Genomic DNA, 16723 nt, shown 5'->3' with positions numbered 1-16723 from the left:
CTGTGGACAGAGAAAAAGTGAGTCATCGCTTGAAACGTCTTCTGAGAAAGAACTCTCCTCAGGGGACACCCAGGTTTCTGTGATACCTGAGGCATTCAGAGAGATTGAACTTGAAAGCGTAGAGGGTTCCCCCCCTCCCCCGCCAAAAGACCTGGGTTCCAGAGGGCTAGTAGAAGGATCCGGATGGCGAGAGCTATTTAAGTGACGTGCCGAACCATATGGCGAGGAGCCCAGGTGTGATAGAGCTTCAGACCTTTTTGCTGCTCTGGGTAAACAGGGACGCAGGGCAGAATGCAGTTCATCCTGACGAGCTTTTAGGGGAGGGTGGGTGATCAGTTCCAGTTGTGGCTTTTGACGGTTTGTCCTGGTGACGCTTTGGCCTCACGGCCCCGGAAGGAGGTGTCTTATCTGAGGGACTCAGAGCTCCGTGAGCCTCCGTTGCGTCCCGCTGGGTGGCTGTGGCCCGGCGCAGGGAAGCGTGCCTTGGTGGCGGGGTGGTCTTCCTAGTTGTGCGTCACTGTGTTCTGGAGGGTTAACCAGAGAGCCCACAACCATCTTAATTGGTCATTTGGAAGCCATTGTAACAAATTTATAACTCAGAAAGGTTAAAGTGCATCACTTAAGGCCATGACCAATTCAAAACAAAATGGGGAGCGCAGGAATGCCAAACGCCTGTCGTGCGTGCCTGGGTGCACATCGCTTGTCCGGGCATAAGGAGCTTGGTAGCACAAACAGGCATTGCATAGCAGTTACTGGAAAGAAGACTTAGGATTTCCTGTAAGCTCTGGTGATCCTTTTTTCTAGTTTATGAAAGCCAATTACGGGATCCCATAACTGATTTAGTACATTCGTAATGGGTCGGTATTAACTGTAGGTACACCTGAAAATGAATATGGGATAATTGTCATTCTTTTGTGTGAACATCAGAAAAGACTTGAATTCTTGGCCTGCCTGGGGCCCTGCAGAATCGGGCATTGGGTCGAGCATTCCTGGAGAAGCGCTGTCCTGCGGCCCCCGCCCTCATAGCCTGTCCTCTCTTTCCAGCCTTATCTCACTCCACATTGCCGACTGAAGCGCTAGGAACACAGAAGGGCCGTGCTTGACCAGCTTTGTGTGATAGCGTTCCGTGCACTGAAGGTGCCTTCCCGCTCTCCACCTGCATGCAGATCTGTCACTCACCTGCACGCCCCAGGTCACAGGAAGCAGCTTTGGGAGGCTCTCCTGGGAACGCGCTGGCACAGTGAGCGCTTTCTTCCCACGCGACTGTGTAACACTCTCACTACACGGTGTTAGAATGACATTCCTGCCCGTCTCCTCTCTCAGGGTTGTGGGCACCCTGAATGTAGTGTCATCAATTTATTCATTGAAGGAGCTGGGCACACTTGCTAGAGAGAGAATTTGGAAAGGGGCGTCTGGGTGGCTCGGTCAGCTGAGCGTCCGACTTCGACTCAGGTCATGATCTCGCTGTTCTTGAGTTCGAGCCCCGCGTCAGGCTCTGGGCTGACAGCTCGGAGCCTGGAGCCTGCTTTGGATTCTGTGTCTCCCCCTCTCTCTGCCCCTCCCCTGCTTGTGCTCTCTCCCTCTCTCTCTTTCTCTCAAAAATAAACGTTAAAAAAAAAAAAAAAGGATAATTTGGTAAATGTTTATTCACCATAAGAAAGGGTCAAAATGCCTAGGAGAGATGATGGTTCCTTAGGGGGAAATCAAGAAAATACACATGCATTACCAAGATGAACAGAAGCAGAAGGTTGAAGAACAAAAAAAAAAAAAACCCAATCCATGCAAAATAAAAATGATAATATATAGGGTTCTCTGGATGAGGTTGAAAAGTGAGAGAGAAGTCAGGCGAGATAATTGGGGTACAGACTCATTTGTGAAGCACAGAATGCTGTTCCTGGTAGCAAATCGATCGAATTTAGGCCTGTTATATCCCAGGTACCGGAGACCTGATCTATGGTAGGATTTCAATTTGTAATTCATGGCTAAGACCAGGGGCCGCCTTTATTGTTTGGGAGCCAGAGAGGCAGTGAGGGCAGTGCGTGAGAGTATTTGCTTTAGACCGAGAGCAACTTGGGCGCTAAGGAACTGAGGCTCTCTGAGTTTAATCTGCCTGTAAAATTGGGTGAATGATAATAATGCTTGGTTTGGTTTTAATGTGGTAATTGGTAGAGATCGTCATTAAATGGCAGAAACTGCTTTTTTCTTCCTCTTTAGATTCCTTGTCTTCTGTTATCCCCTGCCTTCAACACTTTCTGGAGTGTGGTAGTCTTCAAACATTATTGATCATCCACCCCATTGATATAACCTTTTATAGCAGCCCCCTAATTTAAGTGAATTGATTCATAAATTATATAGTGCATTGTTAAACTAATGTGTCATGTACATTATAAGACATCTATAAATCGACATCTTCCAAAGAATACAATTAAAAAATTTTTTAACATATTGTTGTTTATTAATAAGAAGAAAATCTTCTTGATAATACAGAAATTATTATTAATAATCATCCTGATGAGTGTTTCAATGTCTTGCTAATCACAATGGTTTCACAGTGTCATTATATGATATCTCAAGGAACCGTAGATATTTATAGCCATTTCACTTTTTAATTTGTTTTTTTTAACATTTATTCATTTTTGAAAGGCAGAGAGAGACAGAGCGCGAATGGGGGAGGGGCAGAGAGGGAGGGAGACACAGAATCAGAAGCGGGCTCCAGGCTCCGAGCTGTCAGCACAGAGCCCGACATGGGGCTCAAACCCACGAACTGCAAGATCATGACCTGAGCCAAAGTTGAATGCTTAACCGACTGAGCCACCCAGATGCCCCTTGCTGAGCATTTACATCTTGGGAACCTATTGGATTCGTTAATTAAATGAATTTAATATTCCAAATATTTATGGATGGATGTCCTCATTTTAAAGATTCTAGTTTCCTAGTGCCTTCCAAGTTCCCATCCTATTCTTTGATGGTAGATGTCTTTAAGGCGTTTAAAAATTCATTTTAGTTTTTAAATTTTTTAAATGTTTTTATATGAGAAAGAGGGAGAGAGAGAGAGTGTGAGTGGGAGATGGGCAGAGAGAGGGGGAGACACAGAATGTGAAGCAAGCTCCAGGCTCTGAGCTGTCAGCACAGAGCCTGATGCAGGCCTCAAACTCCTGAACCGTGAGATCATGACCTGAGCTGAAGTCAGGCATTTAACCGACTGAGCTACCCAGGCGCCCCTAAAAATTCATTTTAAAATTGAAATGATCAGAGTTTTGAGAAGAAACTCCTTCCGTCTTTCCATCAATGTCATTTTCAACCAGGGAGTAGTAACAGATTCTCAGTTTATAATTCCCAGAAAAGTAACACTTGGAGACCTACATGGAAAAAATGGTGGCTACCGAAGGTAGGAATAAATCTATATTGTTTATTATATCTGCACTTATTTGATTTATATTTACTCCTTCACAAGTGGAAGTTGAATGCTAATGTGGGTAATCAGTCTAAGATTTTACTGGGTAGAAACTTATTGGTAGGTTCCGAATGGATTCTCTTTGGTTACTGATACTGTTTATTTCCTGTGTTTTTTGAGGATTGATCCTACAGTTAATCTAGGTAGTTTCTGACAAAATCTCATGCATAATTCAGACTTTAACCTTGATTTTTATTTGGAGAAGGTAAAGAATTTCATATGAATATTTTTACATAAAAAGTAAATTTGAGGCGCTTGGGTGGCTCAGTCAGTTAAGTGTCTGACTCTTGATTTCGGCTCAGGTCATGATCTCGTGGCTGATGGGATCGAGCCTTGCATTGGGCTTTGCGCTGACGGCACGGAGCCTGCTTGGGATATTCTCTCTCTCTCTCTCTCTCTCTCTGTCTCTCTCTCTCTCTTTCTTTTTGTGATGGTCAAAGTATTCCTTCTGGGATACAGGATGGGGTAGTAATATCATGTTGTTTTGTCTGAGGAAAACTGAATTTGACTCAAAATTGTTTTAGGAACTAGCAGTCACCAGATATTCTAAGAGGGCTTTAAATGTAAACACATGTAAAAAAGCGAAACTATTAGTGACCCCCCCCCATCACCTAGTATTATAGTATGACTGGATGTAGTTCAAGATTGTGTACGTTGCTCTTTTATGTTCATTTTAAAATGAAAAAATAATTGCTAGGGATCATGTTTTCTTAACATAAATTTCGTTAGAGATAAAGAGACACTTGACGACTATGCCCTTTAATAAAGATAGAACATCTTTATGTTCTCTGTATGATTTTTTCCTCATTAATCCAATATTTTAATATATTTCTTTTAAGAAATATTGTTCTAAGGATACCCCATGAACTTGTTGCGGATTTTAGGATTTCTTTCACTACATGCTCAGTTTAGAAATCAAAGCATTCTAATGAGGAAAACAAATCACTTTTAGTTCCAATAAACAAAGACAGCCGCTTTGAGCACTGTGGGATATACTTACCAACATCATCTTACAAAAAAGGATGCATACTTTTTGTTTTTTTTTTTGTAGTAGTTAACATTTTTATTCTTAGTGGTAACATACAGAAAAATACACAGATGAAGTGTAGTTTAATTCATTATGATAGAGTGAATGGACATGTATGTACCTGCTGGTCAGTCAGATCAAGTAATTCTAGCACCCCAAAACTCCTCTCACATACTCACCTGACCTCTCTCCCCTCCCAACTGCAAAGGAAACCACTATCCCAACATCTAGTGCTGTAGTTTCGTCTGGCTTTGAAATTTATATAAATGGGATCATATGCTATGTATTCTTTTGTGTCTTCCTTCTTTTGCTTATTTGTAAAATTGATCTGTGGTTTTGCATGACGCATAGTTTGTCCATTTTTATTATGTAGTATTCCATTTTAAGACTATCTCACATTTACCCGTTCTACTGTAATATGTATTTGATGTTTCCAACTTTTGGCTATTAAGACAATGCTATGTACATTCGTGTACCTGTCTGTGCACACATGTAAACATTTTGTTGGTCCACTAGTAAAATAATTAGTGGAATCGCTGGGTTCTAGTTGTGCCTCATTCGCTTATATTGGTTACAAGTAAACTGTTTTCCAAATTATTTGCCCCAGTTTACACTCTCACTAGAGTAAATGAGAGTTCTACTTGCTCCACATCTGTGCCAACATGTTTTTGGAGAGGGTAAGGTGGAGTCAAGTTTATTGAGATATAATTTATATACAGTAAAAGTTGCTTTTGCTGTGTCTAGTTTCATTTTAGCAATTATGTGCAGTTATGCAAAAACCACCGTCATTAAGATATTGAGCATTTCCATCAAGGTCGAGACTTTACAGTTGGACCCCCAACAACTGGCCCTCCACTATAGTTCTGTGAGGCAGACCTCCACCACTTTACATCCATAATCCGTTCATGAAAATCAGACATTCTGCCGAAAGTGCTAATCTGGAGCCTATTTACCATTGTTTTAAATTTAAAAAATTATGTGATAATGACCCAACATATTCAGCCAGTTAAAAAAATTTTTTTTTCGTGTTTGTTTATTTTTGAGAGAGAGACAGAGCATGAGCAGGGGAGGAGCAGAGAGAGAAGGAGAGAGAATTCCAAGCAGGCTCCACTGTGTCAGCATGGAGCGCAGAGGGGCTCAGTCCCACGAACTGTGAGATCATGACCTGAACCAAAATCGAGAGCTGGATGCTCAACCGACTGAGCCACCCAGGCACCCCTACTCAGCCATTTTTTTTAAAGCACACCAAATGCCTGTGTTTAAGAAAGAAACTAGTGGTTTTTTGTTTGTTTTTTTTTTAAATATAAAATGCTTAAAACATGGCTTCCTGATCAAGTAATGATCACAAGTGAACAGGTGTTTTGTGAATAGTAACATCTCTTCCATTCTAGTCATTTTGCTCCCTTTGCCAGAATTTTAACGCATTTTCAACTTTTGCCTCTCTGTGTAACACTCTAGCAAAACCAAGGGCTCAGTGTAGAAGGGCTTATGGGAAACCACTTTAGTTTGTGTGCCCTGTAGGAGAGAATGGCTCACACCGAGCAGGACGCAGTGATGCTCTCTTAGCATCGATAACACCTGAGGCGTACGTCTAATTTTTTTACACTCAGTTCAGTTTTAAAAAGTCAACAATTTTGTCATACCAGTTATATTGGTAATGAGACCTGTCCCCTCCCTCACATTTTTATTGTTAACGGATAAATAATCTTGAGTCCATACTTTTAAAAGATTGAATCATCAACACCAGATTTGTTCTTTTAGTTTATTTCCGTGCTTACTAGTTTTAGTTAGATACATCTTATTTTAAGAGTTTATTTGGAAGACCTGAGTGAGGGATACAATTAAAAAACTTGGGAGACCATCCTTAATTTGCTTTTTTAGAACAGAAGGAAACATACTGTAACTTTCCCTTATTTTTCTGGTGGAGAGAGATTTTGTTTGCCAACAGGAAAATGCAATTCCACTAAGATTCTTGGGTCACAGATCAGAGACTTGGATCAGCAAAAAGAAATGAACTTTTGGAAGAATTCTGGTCCAACATCCTGGGCCAGTTTAAACTACAATGTAGGCAGTGGCAGGCAGCCTCCCTTCTCCCTATAAGGAAAGGCCGCCCTGCAGTGATATTTGCCAGGGCAGGGAGGAGGGATGTGTGTGGTGAGGGCAGGCGGGGCTGCACTAGCTTCTTAATAAAAACTTAGTGTGTCTGACGTTGCACGCAGCTTCTCAGCCCCCTTTGGGAAAACCCGAAAGGGGCAAAAAAATGAGAGTGGAGTTGTGCCGTGAGACGTGTGTGAAATTTGTTCCAGGGGCGGTCAGCTCTTACTTCTTCTAGTTGCAAAGATGCGCAGCTGTGAAGAGAATCTGCAAAACAAACAAACAGAAAAACAAAACAAAAAACCCCACTTATCTTTTACCTGGGAGAGCGCTCGGTGATTATTTTTCTTGCAGATTGAACTTCCTGATTGGGTTTTTCTTTGCTTGCGATCCTGGAACACACAGCGGTGGAGGCAGGGGTACACGGTCCCGGGGCATACTCTGAGTGGAAGGAAGTGACTGGAAGCTTTTTATAATGTTAAGATAAACAACAAGTCAGTCCCAAAGCAAAGAATATTTGGCTGCTGGTTGCGCTTGCTTAAACGATTCTGAATCTCCTATGAAATGTTTCACATTCCGCAACTGTTCACATGAACATTGCTTTGAATCAGTTTAAGTTTGTGATGTGTAATGATGAATTATTAGTTGATATTTTTTATTCAAATATCTAAGTTTTCCTAATGCAAAGCAGGGAGCACAGTGCTAGACAGAAATATTACGGTCTTTGTCAATCATCTTAAGATCTTTCCTACGTTAAAGAAAACATCCTTTGGGTAATTTCTCTTCCTGGGCCTCAAGTTTGCTTGTGCCTACACTGGGGGTTCATACTGGGCGTTCTGTGCATGCTGAGCGTCCCTGCATGTTCCTTTGGGGACCTCCAAAACGTGGGCAGGAATACCCCCACTGGAATAGAAAAGTCATTCCAGTGAATCATAGAAAATGTTTGAGATTTGCAGGACCACAATTATGTAAGAAGTGATCTACTGACAGGGGTCCGTGCGGTAGTTTTATATCGTGTGTTTACTCAAAAATGTAAAATATTAGAAGTGAACAGATGGTCACACTGAACTGTTGACGGTTTATAAAAAGGAAGTGAAAAGTATCTACCTGTGTTCTGGGAAAATGACATTTCCCAGTTTTGTTTATTTGCCATCCATTTAAAATTTCTTTACCAAAGCATTTAATTTCTTTAACAGAGGTGTTCGTTAAAAATGTCATCTGCTCGTTATAACAGGTAATCAAAATAAAAACCTAGATGAGTGCAAAGACTAAAATATCACGACCATTGCCACCATCCTAGATCTGATCAGTGTTAACGTGTTGGTGTTTATCCATCCAAAAAGCACCTGTCAGGAGGTGCTTTTTAAAAATAAAGATCATCGGGCTGTATCCCCTAGCCCAGGTGCATATTGCCTCATATCTTGTGGGGTTGGTGACGAGGAATTTTCTCCCTTCCTTCACTTCTTTCATAATGTTTTTAATTGAAAGTTATGCTTGAATATTGATATGTCCACGTCGTACAAGAGTCGGGAATAAACTGAATGAAATAAGAAACTCCTTCAGGCCACCTTCACTCCTACTCTCCTCTATGATCAGAGAGAATTTCTGTCAAAAGGGCACCTTGCCAGGCACGTGTAGGTGCTTTTACATGCAGAAAGATGTACATTTATAATTTTTTAAATTTTTTTGGGACAGAGAGAGACAGAGCATGAACGGGGGAGGGGCAGAGAGAGAGGGAGACACAGAATCAGAAACAGGCTCCAGGCTCTGAGCCATCAGCCCAGAGCCCGACGCGGGGCTCGAACTCACGGACCGCGAGATCGTGACCTGGCTGAAGTCGGACGCCCAACCGACTGCGCCACCCAGGCGCCCCATTTATAATTTTTTAAACACAAGTGGGGCATGTTGTGTATATATATACTGTTTTGTGATTTGCATTTCCACTTAATGATGTATTGATAAGGTTTTTCTATATTCTACATAATCGTATGCCTGTGAGGTCTCTGGTGGTCTGTTTTGTTTGCTTTAAAAAAAATTTTTTTTAATCTTTATTTTTGAGAGAGAGCATGAGCAGGGGAGGAACAGAGCGAGAAGGAGACACAAAGTCTGAAGCAGGCTCCAGGCTCTGAGCCATCAGCACATTTATTTATTTATTTCTCAAGTTATTTAACATGCAGTGTAGTTTTGGCTTCAGGAGTAAAACCCAGTGATTCATCACTTACATGTAACACCCAGTGGTCATCCCAACAAGTGCCCTCCTCAATGCCCATCACCCGTTTACCCCACTCCCCACCCTCATCAACCCTCAGTTCTTTGTGTTTAAGAGTCTCTTATGGTTTGCCTCCCTTTCTGTTTTTATCTTAATTTTCCTTCCCTTCCCCCATCGATCATCTGTTAAGTTTCTCAAATGCCACACATGAGTAAAATCATATGATAGGTCTTTTTCTGACTGACTTATTTCGCTTAATATAATACCCTCCAGTTCCATCCATGTTGTTGCAAATAGCGAGATTTCATTCTTTTTCATCACCAAGTAGTATTCCAGTGTGTGTGTGTGTGTGTGTGTGTGTGTGTGTGTGTGTGTGTGTGTGTGTTTGTGTGTGTACGTGTACACACACACATATACTACATCTTCTTAATCCATTCATCAGTTGATGGACATTTGGGCTCGTTCTGTGATTTGGCTATTGTTAATAGCGCTGCTATAAATATTGGGGTGCACGTGCCCCTTCGAATCAGCATGTTTGTAAGTGCAGAGCCTGACACACGGGGCTCTACCTCACGTACTGTAAGATCATGGCCTGAGCCAAAATCAAGAGTTGGATGCTTAACCTACTGAGCCACCCAGGCGCTGCTGTTCTTTGTATCTTTTTGAATTTTGTTTCTTGCATAACAGAAAGGCTTTCTGAACTCAAGGTTCAGACAGGTACTTTTATAATTAAATACTGGGAGAATGATTAAATTCTGTTGTCCCGAAGACATTTCTAGAATTTTGTCTTTACTCATTTGGAATACTACCTGTATCATAAGGTTAATTCTCAAATATATGTGGTTCTGTTGCTGAACTTGAACTCATTTCTGGTCCATCCAGCTAATTTGTCTACTGCCAGTATCACACTTCTAAATGACCTTAGCTTTATAAAAATTTTGCTGTTTAACCAGGAACATTCCTCCTCAGCAGTATTTCTTTTGCACTGTATTAAAAAATATTACACAAATTCCTCTTGGTATTTTGGTAGTGATTATCCTGAAGTTTAGATTAATTTACGGGTAGTTTTGCAGTATTGCTTTTTAATCTAGAAATCTACTGTACCTCTGTATTAATTTAGATCTTATACGGCCTTCAGTCTCAAGGTCTGTGGTTATCTGCCCGAAGGTATTACACATTTCTGTTGATTCTTTTTAAAAAAATTTTTGAATGTTTATTTATTTTTGAGAGAGCACGAGCCGGGGAGGGGTAGAGAAAGAGAGAGAGGGTGACACAGAATCTGAAGCAGGCTCCAGGCTCTGAGCCATCAGTACAGAGACTGATGCGGGGCTCTAACTTTTGAACCGGGAGATCATGACTGGAGTTAGAGTTGGACACTTCATCAACTGAGCCACCCAGGTGCCCCTCTTTTGTGTTGATGTTTGAAGATTTTTTTGATTCTTGAAGATTGTTTGTTGCTGTGGCGATTGGACTTTGTAATTGTTTGTTGCTCACGTATAGGCAGGTTTTTTATTTTTTATATGTCACTCTGTTAGTTCTAGACTGTACCAAAATCTGTTCGTTCTGATAGTGTGTCAGTTGATTCTCTTGATGTTCTAGAGCAGCTGTGTCTGATACAAACGTGAGCCATAGATGCAAACCACATATGTGATTTAAAAATTTCTGGTAGTCATATTGAAAAAGTAAAAACAAACAGGTGAAGCTTATCTTAACAATACACTTTAATATAATATGTCCAAAATATTATAATTTCAACATGTAATCAATATTTAAAAATTGGCAAAAAATTTTTTACTTTTGTATTAAGTCTTCAGAATTGAGTATTTTATACTTACAGCATGATGCGTTTGGGACGAACCACATTTCAAGTGCCCAGTACCCACAGTGGTTGCTGGCTACTCCATTGGACAGTGCACAGTCAGGTTGCTTGCAAATAATTTTGTGTGTGTGTTTACGAGTCTGTCATGGTTTGCCTCCCTTTCTGTTTCTTTCTTATTTTTCCCTCCCTTCCCCCACGATCATCTGTTAAGTTTCTCAAATTCCACATATGAGTAAAATCATATGATAGGTCTTTTTCTGACTGACTTATTTCGCCCCGCCCCCCCGCCCCCTGCCTTGCCTTAACACTTTTGCTCGGAGCACCTGTAGTTCATGGTGATGTTGGTGATATCCATAGGGGTGTTCTTCTAATGTTTGACCACCGTGGATTTCTGATTAGATGGACTTTAGAATCCAAAGAGGTTACTTTTCTTTTCTAGCTTGTAAGAATTCTTCAAATTAAAAAAAAAAAATTTTTTTTAACTTTTATTCATTTTTGAGAGACAGAGACAGAGCGTGAGTGGGGGAGGGGGACAGAGAGAGAGAGAGAGAGAGAGAGAGAGAATCTGAAGCAGGCTCCAGGCTCTGAGCTGCCAGCACAGAGCCTAATGCGGGGCTCGAACTCGCTAACTGTGAGATCATGACCTGAGCCCAAGTTGGATGCAGAACTGACTGAGCCACCCAGGCGCCCCAAATTTGTAAGAATTCTTAATAGGTTTTAAATTTAATTTTAAAAATTGGCGAGATTATCTTTTCCTCCGTCTTTTTACAGTGAGTAACAAGCATACTTCATTTTATTGGCTGTGTTTTACTGTGCTTTGCAGATACAGCAGTTTTTGTTTGTTTGTTTATTTTAGGGTTTGTGGCAACCTTGCATTGAGCAAGTCTGTCAGCACCATTTTTGCAGCCACATTTGCTCACTTTGTGTCTCTGTGTCACATTTTGATAATTCTCACAAGTCTTCAAACTTTTTCATTAATATATTGGTCATGGTGATAATGCGATCAGAGATTACAGCTAGCAGAAAGCTCAGATGATGGTTAGCATTTTTTAGTAATAAAGTATTTTTTAATTAAGGTATGTATGTTGGTTTTCTTAGACATAATGGAATTGCACACTTCATCCACTACAGTATAGTGTAAACATAACTTTTTTTTTTTTTAATTTTTTTTAACGTTTATTTATTTTTGGGACAGAGAGAGACAGAGCATGAACGGGGGAGGGGCAGAGAGAGAGAGGGAGACACAGAATCCGAAGCAGGCTCCAGGCTCTGAGCTGTCAGCACAGAGCCCGACGCGGGGCTCGAACTCACGGACCGTGAGATCATGACCTGAGCCGAAGTCGGACGCTTAACCTACTGAACCACCCAGGCGCCCCTGTAAACCTAACTCTTCTATGCAGTGGGAAACCAAAAACTTCATTTGATTCACTTCACCACTATACTAGTTGGAACCAAACCTGCAGTATCTCTGAAGTGTGCCTGCCTACAAATTAACAGACTTCTAAAATGATGAACAATTCTTGCATTTCAGAGACAAAACTTTCATGATCATGCTGCATTTGTTCTTTTAACGAATTTTTGTGTAAGATTTCATCTGCTTTTGTTTGATTGAGTCTGTCTGTAAACCTTTCTTTTCATTTCTCCCTCGTTTTAAATGCTGTCATTGCCCAGTTTCTGTAGCAGGGAGATGTTTCTGGTCTGGTCACATGAGTTGTGTATATATGACTCTTGTTGTGTACTTCAGAGCTGCTTATGTAACACGGGAATTGTCTGTGCTGGGAGGGCTTGGTGGACTTATTTGTGAGCTTTGGACTGGATTTGGTTTTTAGGGCTAGCTCTTGGACTCCGTTTTCTGCTCTTCTAAGATTGTTTGTTCATTCAGGCTTTTGTCTTTGGCCAATTTTGGTATTTTGTATCTTCCTAGATATTGTAGCATTTTGCTTAGGTTTTCAAATCTGTTGGTATAAAGTGGCACCTGAAGTTTTCTTATAATTTTGTAGATGTTTTGATATGTAAAGAAAATCTCGGAAGACCTAAGAAGTTCAGCAGGGGTTATCTCTGGGAAGTAAAAGTAGGTTATAGGAGTGGGGAATGATGGTCTTAAGGAATTTTATATCGTTGGGCAATATGAGACTTTTCACGTACCAGACTTGTTTTACTTTAATAACTGAAAAGAGTGTTTCTTCAAAGTTTGAAATATGAAAAAGTGTACAATATCACACAGAAGTACGCATTTCCATCTCACTAGTCCCAGCACTTCTTAACTATGTGTTTTTTTTCTCAAGCTGGCCTCTGGACGGTCTTCACACTGGGCGGCGTGGGCAGCAAAGCAGCTGCCACTCCAGAACTTTCTTCTCCTCTGGCCAACCAGAGTCTCCTGCTTCTGCTGGTGCTGGCCAACCTGACCGACGCTGCAGATACGCCAAACCCCTACAGACAGGCCATTATGTCCTTTAAGAATACGCAAGGTTTGTGGTACTTTGTTCCCTGAGTATTCTTTCTAATGACGAATGAGGGTTTTGCTTACCCATGTTATCATTTTATAGTTGTGGAGATGAATATTTGTATATTTTCATATTGGTTAAAGATGAGAAAGAGTTAGATTTTTCTATCTGTATTCTTAGGAAGGTCAAATAAATCTTAGATAAAAGCTATAGTTCTTTAGAGCCACTTAAAACTATTTTTTTTTTTTTTTTTTTTTTTTGGTCCAGAAATAACCAAGCCAGCAATATGCTTCATTTAGATCCTCCTGTCCCACCTGTTAGGGATAGGAACTAACCTGGAAAACTCTGAGTGATAGATTGTTTGAAGGTTTTCATTTAAAGTCTGTATTCCAGTTAGAGTTTTATAAAACTAAAAATTAGAGCTTAATAAACTTCTTCTGGAAAGATGCAGACCCCTTTGTAGGGTCACGCAGTGTCTGTTACCATCTCTTAACTCTGCTGTGGTAGCGCAAAAAGCAGGCATAGATAATAAGGAAGTGAGCATCGCTGGTTTCTATTAAAACTTTATTTCCAAAATAGGTGGTGAGCTTGCCTGTGGTCTGTAACTTGCCCTGTAGAGCATGGGTAGATAGTTCCGTGTTGAAAGAGTAATCTCCAATCAAAAGATTACACTCTGTAAGCCAGGTTAATACAGTAGCTAGATTTTCAAGGTGTATTGGACATTAGTATAATTAACATGGGTAAGAAGTGAAATTATTGGATGGGAACATTTTTAAAGCTTCTGACATGCTTTGCCATGTTCCTTTCCAGAGTTCTAATACACGTTTCTTCTTTTTCTCTTAAGTTTATTTATTTATTTTGAGAGAGAGAAAGAGAGTGGAGAGAGAGAATCCCAAGCAGGCTCCGTGCTGACAGCACGAAGCCTGACACGGGGCTCGATCTCATGAACCTGTGAGATCATGACCTGAGCCGAAATCAAGAATCAGAGGCTTAACCAACTGAGCCATCCAGGCTCCTCTAATACGCGTTTCTTAATAGACAGTATATGAGTGTGCCAGTTGGGTGTACCTTTGCCAACTCTGGTATTACTGTTTGTAGGGGGAAGTAATGATAGGTAACCTCTAACAATTTGATAGATAAAATGTGAAAACTCATGCATCTGATAGTACTTTTCTGTTCCCATTACTATTACATTGTGGCTTACTGGTTAAGAAAACAAGTTTTGCAAAGCAGATGAACATATTGGTTGGGGGGGGCGGGGGGAGAAAAAAGAGAGAGGGAAACAAATCATAAGAGATTCTTAAAGATAGAGAACAAACTGAGGGTTGATGGAGGAAGGTCGGTGGGGAGATGGGCCAGATGGGTCCCAGGCATTAAGGAGGGCATATGTAAATGATGAATCACAAAATTCTACTCCTGAAGCCACTATTGCTTAAATAAATAAAGTAAAAAAATAATTAAATAAAAATTTGAAAAGAAAACAAAAGCAAGTTTTGGGAGTCAAGCAGACAGAGTTTATGCCACACTGTGTCACTTCAGAGCTGTGAAGCTTCTCACAGTTTGCTTAACCTCAAGCCTCCCTGGCTTTGTCTTTAAAATGGGAATAATGTCCCCTAATATTTGTATAAGCACCAAGCAAGGTAAGGTTTTAAAATGATTAGCTCAGTTTTTGCAACATAGCCAGATACTCAGTTTATAGTATATATTGTCACTTTTGATGCTGAGGCCAGATGTTGCTATGAAGGTCGAACCTTTCTGGGGTTGCCATCTTTTTTGGTGGACAGTTTGGTTCAGGGATTCTGAGCAATGACTTTAGGGTTAAACTGCCTTGGGTTCATATCCCAGTTTTTATTCTTTTTCTTTTTTTTTTTTCTTTTTAATTTTTTTTACATTTATTTATTTTTGAGAAACAGAGTAAGACAAAGTGTGAGTGGGGGGGCGGGGGGCAGAGAGAGACAGCACAGAGCCCGATGCGGGGCTCCAACCCACAAACTGTGAGATGATGACCTGAGCCGAAGTCGGATGCTCAGCTGACTGAGCCACCCAGGTGCCCCTCTTTTTTTAATGATTTAAGTTTATTTATTTGTTCTGAGAGAAAGAGGGAGGGGCAGAGAGAGAGAGGGAAATAGAGAATCCCAAGCAGGCTCCATGCCACCAGCGTAGAGCCCGACATGGGGCTCATACCCACAAACCACGAGATCATGACCTGAACTGAAATCAAGAGTCAGAAGCTTAACCGACTGAGCCACCCAAGTGCCCCCAGTTTTTATTCTTTAAATACCAGTGTCTTGAATCTGTAAAGCAGGGGTTATAATTTCTACCTCACAGGGTTTTTATAAAAATTAAGTATTTATCATAGTACGGAGTCATTCTATTATTGCTGTAATTATAAGAAGCAGGATAATGCAGTGGTGACAACAGAGGGTGATCCGTGTTTTACTTGGGGCTGCTCTAGGAAAAGTTCATCTCCCCAGGCCTCTATTTCATCCTTTGTGAAGTTGGTCAGAATAATGACATGATCCCTGTATGCATTAAATAAGGGATAATACATGTAAATCTGTAAATAATAGCTAGGTCATAGCACTTATTCGCTAGTAATATATAAATGTTATGGATACACACACATCACACATACTCCATTTGCAGTCAGGTATAAATCAGCCTGGCAAACAGGTTACTTTGCTTCATTGTAGAGAGGCATAGTGTGTCTAGAATCTTCCTCCATTCTGTAGATGCTGTAGTCATTTGCATACTCACAGATTATATGCAACGCTTCCTTTTGCCATCCTTTGCAAAAACAAGTCACACAAAACAGTGATTTTTGTAGCTGACCAAAATACAGTGTTAGGATTGGAAAACTAACCTATATGCTAAATGTGGGAGGAAAAGTGAGGACACTTTGTAGTAAAGTTACAGACACTTTTTAGATAATTCTCACAACGTACAGGTTAGAAAGGAGGCTCCAAGAGGTACGGGACTGTGCTATCAAAGTTGTGTTGGTACACCTTTCTTTTCCGTAAGAGTGAAGCTTGTGGAGATTCTAACACAGGAATTTAAACTTTTTTACTTTTATTTATTTTTTGTGTCTTTAAAAAAACATCTTGGTTCTTTCCAAGATATTATTAAAATAATCACCTTGTTGTGCTGTCATGTTCCAGTGTTCTTATCTGATAGGATCATACTTTTCTCTACGTCAGTTGACCGGTCTCTACCTCCTTTTTGACTTGGTAACTTTGCTGGCTTCGGTGTTTAAGCAAGAGTCCAGCGCATGTAGGAAGGGGGCTCTGCTCTGTCAGTTTGCGGAATCAGGAATTTTCCCACATGGGCTGGGATTTATCATCATGCAAGTGACTCTAAAAAGGCGCCTGGGTGGCTCAGTCAGTTAAGCGTCCGACTCTTGGTTTTGGCCCAGGTCATGATCTCACGGTTCATGGGTTTCGAGTCCCACGTAGGGCTTTGTGGTGAGAGTGTGGAGCCTGCTTGGGATTTGCTCTCCTCTGTCTGCCCCTCATCTGCTCACATGTGTGCACGCACACGCTCTCTCTCTCTCTCTCTCAAAATAAATAAATAAACTTGGAAAAAAGGATTTACAAAATCACGTACATGTTCTGATAGTTGTCTGAGGTTCAGTATATTCTACTACAGAAGCTACTGCTGAACATGCTGATAGTACTTT

The 16723-nt window shown here is 40.8% G+C and overlaps 1 protein-coding gene across 4 annotated transcripts in view; it reads left to right on the top strand.

Annotated features, from left to right (window-relative positions):
• Positions 1 to 16723, top strand: part of DYM (dymeclin) — a 357699-nt gene that overhangs the window by 130996 nt on the left and 209980 nt on the right. For all 4 annotated transcript variants that reach the window (XM_086682934.1, XM_086682937.1, XM_086682936.1 and 1 more), the window contains one exon: positions 12889 to 13071. In XM_086682934.1, coding sequence (XP_086539060.1) covers positions 12889 to 13071 — 183 coding nt within the window. The remainder of the gene's footprint in view (positions 1 to 12888; positions 13072 to 16723) is intronic.

The sequence above is a fragment of the Puma concolor genome, chromosome D3 (assembly GCF_028749965.1).
Source record: "Puma concolor isolate L17-30 chromosome D3, mPumCon1.1.hap2, whole genome shotgun sequence".
Taxonomy (NCBI): domain Eukaryota; kingdom Metazoa; phylum Chordata; class Mammalia; order Carnivora; family Felidae; genus Puma; species Puma concolor.
The sequence above is the reverse complement of the archived record's forward strand: the minus strand, read 5'-3'. Positions and strand labels throughout refer to the sequence as shown.